The sequence below is a fragment of the Microtus ochrogaster genome, chromosome 4 (genome assembly GCF_000317375.1).
Source record: "Microtus ochrogaster isolate Prairie Vole_2 chromosome 4, MicOch1.0, whole genome shotgun sequence".
NCBI classification, from domain to species: Eukaryota; Metazoa; Chordata; class Mammalia; order Rodentia; family Cricetidae; genus Microtus; species Microtus ochrogaster.
This window is the reverse complement of record NC_022011.1, coordinates 15,765,946-15,773,519: the sequence shown is the minus strand read 5'-3', so window position 1 is coordinate 15,773,519 and position 7,574 is coordinate 15,765,946. Positions and strand designations below refer to the sequence as shown.

The 7,574-nt window shown below is 47.2% G+C and overlaps 1 protein-coding gene across 2 annotated transcripts in view; it reads right to left on the bottom strand.

Annotated features, from left to right (window-relative positions):
• The window catches only part of LOC102000849 (liver carboxylesterase 1), a 27,488-nt gene that overhangs the window by 18,891 nt on the left and 1,023 nt on the right, over window positions 1–7,574 (bottom strand). Inside the window, exons 2-5 of one of the 2 annotated variants that reach the window (XM_013354263.1) lie at window positions 5,258–5,465; window positions 3,846–3,990; window positions 2,022–2,155; window positions 597–750 (exon numbers count right to left, since the gene is read on the bottom strand). In XM_013354263.1, the coding sequence (XP_013209717.1) occupies window positions 597–750; window positions 2,022–2,155; window positions 3,846–3,990; window positions 5,258–5,465 (641 nt within the window). The remainder of the gene's footprint in view (window positions 1–596; window positions 751–2,021; window positions 2,156–3,845; window positions 3,991–5,257; window positions 5,466–7,574) is intronic. The other variant, XM_005345629.3, reaches the window with a different exon arrangement.

The window sequence follows — 7,574 nt, the reverse complement described above, 5'->3', positions numbered from 1 at the left end:
GAGTCCCTCACTGTGCAGACCCAGGCTGCTGGGTGCCCGAGTCCCTCACTGTGCAGACCCAGGCTACTGGGTGCCCGAGTCCCTCACTGTGCAAACCCAGGCTGCTAGATGCCTGGGTCCCTTCACAGTTTAGACACAGCTGCTGGGTGCCTGATTCCCTTCACTGTGGAGACCCATGCTGCTGAGTGCCCAAGTCTCATCACTGTGCAGACCCAGGATTTAACCAAATAATTACACTCATGCCCTCCCCCTTCCTATTTGGAGTTTACACCCAACACTTCTTGAGAGAAACCAACCCCAATGTTAGTCTAATTAACAAAGAGAATCGAAATAATTCAGAAGTGGAGATGTGGCATGGTGCAGTGTACAACTGGTGCTTTTTATGGCCCATGACACAGAGCTGAACTCTGAGTTCCCTAGGAGCTGAGGAAAGTTTAATCTTTAGCCAGCCACTATCTGATGCTGACTGATAAGTGGAGTCAACCTGAATCCAGGTTATGAGAGCAAAAGTGCCAAGGCCGGATTGACTGGTCCGTAAGAGATCTCCTCAGCAGACATCAAGCCTGAACACGAGGCCTGGTATCAGGGACACTTACAAGAACAGAGACACTCGCACCTCCTGCTGACTCTCCAAAGATGGTCACAGAGGCTGGGTTGCCCCCAAAGTTGGCAATATTGTCCTGGATCCAGCGCAGTGCAGCTACCTGGTCCAAGTGACCCCAGTTCCCCCGACTGTGCTCATCGCCTGTGCTGTAAGACAATAGTGGGTAGATTTAGAAATGTCATGATTGTGCTCTACAAGAGAGATTGGGACTCTATGGGAGGCTTCTGAGAAAAAGCCAGTGAATACAAGGGTATTCACCTGCTGTTCATCCCTACAGCAACCTTCAGAGTGGGGATCTACACTCACTGTCCAGAAACCAGGTGATCAGAAGTCACCATGCATACAACCAGGGTTTAAAATGTGCAACTCATCTGAGAACAAAACTCGTGAAACCTCTGACTACACCGACCCTTACTGTACACCACAGGCCAACAGATGGAAACAGAATATGACAACAGATAGTGGAAAAACATAATTGGGTAAAGAGAATATAGCAGTCGGGCTAAAGGGTGGCGCTTTAGATTGCACAACGAGGAAAGATGTCATTGAGGCAGCATCACTTATGGGAAACCTGAATAAATCATGTAAATGAGTTGCGCTGGTTCCTGCTGCCAACTTAACACAGTCCAGAACCGCCTGGGAAGAGGAAACCTTAACGGAAGAATGAGAATATCCCAGATCAGATGGGCCTGTGGCTATGTCTGTGAGGTTGTTGTGACAGACGATGAATGTAGGAGAGCCCAGCCCACAATGGATGGCATTATCCCTAGTCAGGAAGGTCTGGGTTACATAAGAAAGATGGCTGAGGATGAGGATGTAGAAAGTCGGGAATCAGCATCCCTCCTGGCTTCTGCTTCAGTTTCTGCTTAATTTCCTGCTCTGACTTTCCTCAGGGATAAGCTAGGACCTGAAAGCATAAACCAAATAAGTCCTTTCTTCCCCCAAGCTGCTTCTGGTCAGTGTTCTAACACAGCAACAGAGAGCAAATTAGGGCATGTGTTTGTGCCTCTGAAGAAGAGAACAGCAGTTAGGAGGCACAGTGGATACAAAGGCCTCAGGGTCACGGGAGGAAAAAAGTGCAAATGTAGCTGGCGTGAGATGCAGTCAGAATGGGGGCTGTGGGCCTTGACAAGGACATCTGTGTAACACAGAAGCATGCTGGAGAGAAACAATTACTTAATTAGTCTTCCACAACACTCTGGCCCTGTGCAGGACAGTGATAACATTAAAATAGCTATTTATAACAGTTGATGGTTATCACAATATCAGGCTTGACACAAGGGACTAAGGTTGTAACAAGGCCTTGTACTGATCCCTAGGGTTTGTACATGGTTTGCCCACCAAGGGTTCAGTGTGGGAGTCTTGGTCTATGCTGTGTTAACATTTGGCAATAATAGGACTTGTGGAAATATATCACCTGAAGAATCCCCAGATGCCCAGGCGAAACTGAATAACGACAACAACCACATTTTCGTGGACAGCAAGGGGCAGTCCATCATAGGTTGATGCTCCATCGATCACCAGTCCACCTCCATGGATCCACACCATCACCTAGACAATAACATAATCAGTCACACTGGTCATTGGTAGCAGAATTGCAGAGACTGCAGAAGTCATCTGGTTTGATCGCCTGCATCTAGGCTGTGACTCAAGGATGTCACCCCAAACACACTAGTGTCCAGAAAGGCTGCAATAAGCAGTCACTCTCCTTTCCACCTCTCTGAGATCAGCCTAAAATGCCTTGACACTCAATGTCCCCATCTTTCTCCTCATTTCCATCCTTTAGCGATTTAAGTTGAGAAAACCATCATGCAAAGAGCACGGACCAAGGACATCATGTTCTCCCCACAACCCCATGACCTCATGCCTGGGGTGTTCAACCAACTGAACATAAGCAAGAAGCAGCGCTTGGACTGCCACTTCATTTAATGTCACTAACCTTTCAATGGTAAATTTAACTTCTCTGTAGGGAACTGATTGCACGATGAGAAACACACTAGCCTAGTTTCTCCTGTTTCTACAGAGTCTCCTCGATATGCCCGAATCCTCCCACCCTGCTTAGTCCAGCTCACTGCTGCTTCCTCTGGCTAATATTACTTAAGAAACTACTGTGTACCAAACTACTGTGTACCAAAGACCGATAACACTTGAAGTTAAAAGGATGCAAAAGTTTGCAATTTGTGTGTGTGTGTGTGTGTGTGTGATTTAACCTACAGAGCAGAGAAGTACAAAATCCTATTTGTTTAAAAGAACTCAGAATGTGTACTATGAACCCAGAGTTGCACTAAGCGGACTTAGTTGCACTAAGTTATGAAATATGTTACTTCTATATGAAATAGAGACTAATTCCCCATGCATCGGCTAAGAAAAGAAAGTGCTTTGTCTGCCAGAATTTCAAAGTCTCTTCTGCCTACTCCTGTCCGTGGAGACTGGCAGGGCATTGGCATTTGGCTTGTTACACCCCAGGGATGCCTCTTCCCAAAGCCCCTTTCCCAACCACTGGCCGGCAAATGGCAGCCTGCCCCATCTCAGGCTCTTCATTTCTGTGGGAAACGCTGACTCACGGCATCCTCTGCCTGTGCCAAAGGCAGTAACTGATAACAGAGACCTACAGTAAAGCCCAGGATTATTGACAAAAGGCAAAAGAGGCTGCCTGCAGCTCCTCCCCTCACACCTCTGTCACAGGCTGTAAGTTATCACAGGTACTGTGAGTCAAAAGGTGACATTCCAGCTACCTTTGCTACTCCTTATCAAACAGCACAGATTTGTTTGTTTTTTTTGTCTTAAAGGTCCAAAGGCCCATGCTATTGCCCTACCTGCCAACTGTGTGCCCGAGCTTCCTCCACCAGAATATCAGTTTCTTTCATGTGAAGTATTACATAGAATTTTTTTAAAAATTAAAGTTTTGTTTTCAGCTTCATTTTATTGAAATTATGTCTTAGCTACTCTGGGATCATGTTCTCCCTCCATTGTAAGTAAGACTTGATATCACTGTCCTTGTTAGGGTGAGAGAGCTTGGAAGAGTAAGACGGGACTCTCGGATGTAGGACAACCTCCTGCAGAGTCTGATGCACTCAAACAGACAGGAAAGAAACCTTTGTCTTTTTGGAGGTAAACAGAAGGTTTGGATCCAGGCCTGGACTGTAATGTCCTTGCCCCCAGATGCCCACATTCTCTCCCAGTGGCAAAGAAGAGTCCAGTGCTGGACCTCACAAGTCTGGACCAGTGGTTCCATGCTTACAGGCAGCCTGCTGCTCTTTGTCAAGTCGGCAGGGGTGTAAATGTTCAGGTAGAGACAGTCTTCAGAAAACTCGTGAGGAATGGTCTCCTTTCTGTTGGTGAAGAGCTTTGCAAGCATCTTCCCTGCCTCTGGGTCTTGGGAGCACCTAGGAAGGATAGAGGACACCCACATTCCACCAGATGGAAGGTGTGCAGGTGGTCTGAGGCCCAACCTTGCACCGGGAGGTTTGAGTTTGTTAACAAAGCTGGTATGAGTGTGTAAGAAGGTCTACATGCTTCCTGGAGGAAAATCTGGATTCTCTAGCACCTTCCAACTCTGCAGAGTAAAAAGGACTTGACATCTGTTCCCTTCCCAGAGCCTTAGGCTATATCCTAGGCCAAGGAGAGAAGAGCTCACATGCTGGCCTGTCCATGATCATGACATCTCCTGCATGGCCTGGACTGATGCCATGTTTAAGATCCTACTGGGATTTACACAGTGGGCTACAGGGTGACATAGTACTCCATCAGGTAAACATCTTCTAATCCCTGGGACACTTTCATCAACCAATGGTGCTACTTCTAATGACAAACATACTCTGTATGGGTCAGGGACTGTGTTTTATGAATAACACAGCTTAGGAAAACTGTACCTTTGTTCTGCTTCAACCACTAATATGCTGGGTGCCCTTGGGTAAAGACACTTAAAACTCTGGGTCTAGGGAAAAGTATTGACACTAAGGGTCCTGCTGCCCTGGCTTGCTAATATTCTACCCTTTTTGTAGCCCAGAAATCACTGTGGCTGCCCTGATAAGAGAGCTCAAAGGTCCAATCCAGAGTTGAACTGATGGTAATTATGGGTCCTTCAAGCATATAAACACTTACTCTTTGTTAATAGAAATCATGTAAGGCCTACACCAACCCCAGACATCTGTTATGATTTCCATTTATAGAATAGAAATTTAAGGCACAGATGTTAGACAACTACCCCAAGGACAATTAGCCAGTGTGGTTGCTTAGATGAGAATGGCCCCATAGGTTCACACATTTGAATGCTTGGTACCCAGTTGGCAAAACTGCTGGGAAGGATTAGGAGATGTAACCTTGCTGGAGGAGGTGTATCTCTGGGTCTGGGCTTGAGGTTCCAAAGCCGAAACCATTCCCAGTTAGCTCTACCAATTCTGCCTCTTGACTGTTGTTTTAAGATAAGAGCATTCAGCTATTGCTCCAACACCATTCCTGCAGGAGTGATGCCATGTTCCCTGCCATGACAGTCATGGACTCATCCGCTGAAACTGTAAGCCCCCAATACACCTTTTCTCCCACACTTTCCTTGGTGTCTACACGGCAAATAGAGAGGGAGCTAAGACAGTTGGCAAGATATTGCTTATATTTACAAGGACAATGTCTCCTATTAGGGCCCCAGTGGCTTACATAGGAGGGTAGGAGGTGGCATTCTTCAAGAAGCTCCAAGACTCTGCAGGCTGTGGTGGAGCAAACCTCAGGGATCCAAGAGGAGGCTTGGCAAAGGGGACTCCCAGGAAGACGGCCACAGGCTGTGCGAATCCTTCTAAGCTGACGTACTTCCCCAGGACTTTGCCATGAGCAGTGTTCACTACGGGTGGTGAGGATGGGTGCCCTGCTGGACAAGAGAAAGAGGACACATCAGGAGAGAAAAGCCAGACCTAGACTCCAGGTAAGCTTTGTTACTTTCTAGGTATGTGACCTTGAATAAGTCATGCAATCCTCTCGGCTACGGCTTTGCTTCATGTAAAATAAAGAAGACATGAGCTGTATGCTGAATGAGGCAATGAGGAAGGTGAGCATATCCTCAGGATGCTGACCTCATAGGATGGGCCACAGACAACTCACATAAGAAAAAGGTGGTAACTTGGGAGAGGGACAGGAGGGAGAGAGTAGAAGGAATGAGGCCTTCTTATTGGTTTTATCATAGAGAACCTCAGCCCTGCAGCAGAGGTGGGAAGATGGGAAGGGACAGGTATTAACACAAATGAGCATGAGGTGCAGCAGCCTAGAGACAGCATAACACTGGCCACTTCTGGGAAGAGAAGGTGGCGCATGAATACCACCATGTGCAATCCAAGGGGAGTAGACAGTAATCTTGTATTATCGGATACATATCATGAAGGACTCTGAATTCCTGACTGGAGGGCTTTATTTAGTAGACAAATAAATAAGATAGCTATGGGATCGAGAACACAACAGAGTTCTAGAACATCCATTTCATAGCTTTAAGCATGATGACCCAGAGGTCTCTACTAGAATAGGTTCTTCTATAATTAGGGAAAGAGATCTGCAGAGATATGCAGATGTAGATAGGGAACTTTAAGGTAGACTTACTTCCTGAATAGATATGGGGCCTAAAGAGAAAGAAGACAGAAGAACTAGGGCATGCTGCTGACTTCCTAGAAGATAGGAGCAGTTGGAGGATCTCTGAGCAGGAAGATGCCCCCAGACACGGGAATTTCAGTGCTGGAAGGAGGTCAGTGAGGGATAGGTTGAGCTCACTGCATGAAAATGAGGGTGTACACTGTGCATCTGTATACTGTAGCAACCAAGTGTGAAGCCAGGGACAACTGGAGCTGAGTGAGAACACCTACCAGGGTGGTGGCAGATGAAAGGCCAAGGGGAAGGGAGGTAGGGACCAGCAAGAGTCCTGAGGAGAGGGAGAAGGCAGAAGAAACCGCTGGGTGTGGCTTATGTTAACTCAATGAGTATTTTCTACCCAAATGAAGTGGGAAGAATCTAAATGGCTCTGGGTAGAAGATAGAATGGATGGGATGGAAGCTCGAACAAAAATATAGATGTTGCTTCAATAATGTGGGATGTGCACATATTGATCACCTACGGTGTGCTACAAGTACATACAGATGCCCCCCCCACCCCCCCCCAAAAAAAACCACACTGCTAAGTAGGAGTTACCAAAGCCATAGCAAAGATGAAGGAGCAGGAGTTGCAAGCAGACTGGATGAACTTCCTGAAGAGAGAATTTAGGTGGTCATTTCGAGGTGTATGGGTAACAAGCAGCGTAGACATGATCCTCTCCGAATTCGAACCTTTCTCACGCTGCCTCCTACTCTAGCCCAGCCTCTCACAGTGTCACACAGCTAAACAGAAGGAAAGCCTAGAAATTTCAACAAGGCCATGACCCTTAACAGGGAAGCACTGCTGTAGATTCTGGAGCTGGAGAGAGAGTGAGGGATGATTCTAGGAAGCCTTGGATGAGCACATTCCCCAGGAAGCCTCAGTGGTGCAAATGGGTCCTGAGGTCCCATTACTACTGTACTGACCACGGATCTGCTTTCTATACCTGTTGCTTTGACCTCTGATGCCCTGCTCATCTGGGATAAACTGCACCCCAAGGGTCTAACAACCCCAAAACCATACCCCTAGCCCCACCTACTTATCTGGGTCCTTTAGCCTGTTCCTCTACTAGCCCGTCTTGATCACACAGAGTTAGTACACTTAAAATAAACACAGTCTCTTCATCCCCATGTCCTCTGGAACTGCCCCAGCTAGTTAAGGTTGCACCTCTGTCCCCTGACTCCTCTCTTCTCTGTCATGTAAACCATGACAGAGACCCTTGCTAACAGCTTCTGTTCTGTCTCAGACTTCTGATTGATACCAGTGATTTCGGCTGCAGGAAGGTTTACCTGCCTACTGGGGCGTGGCCTCATTGACTATTTACCCGGATGCCTAAGCGCGTCCCGCCCCTTCTGCTCTCCGCCCC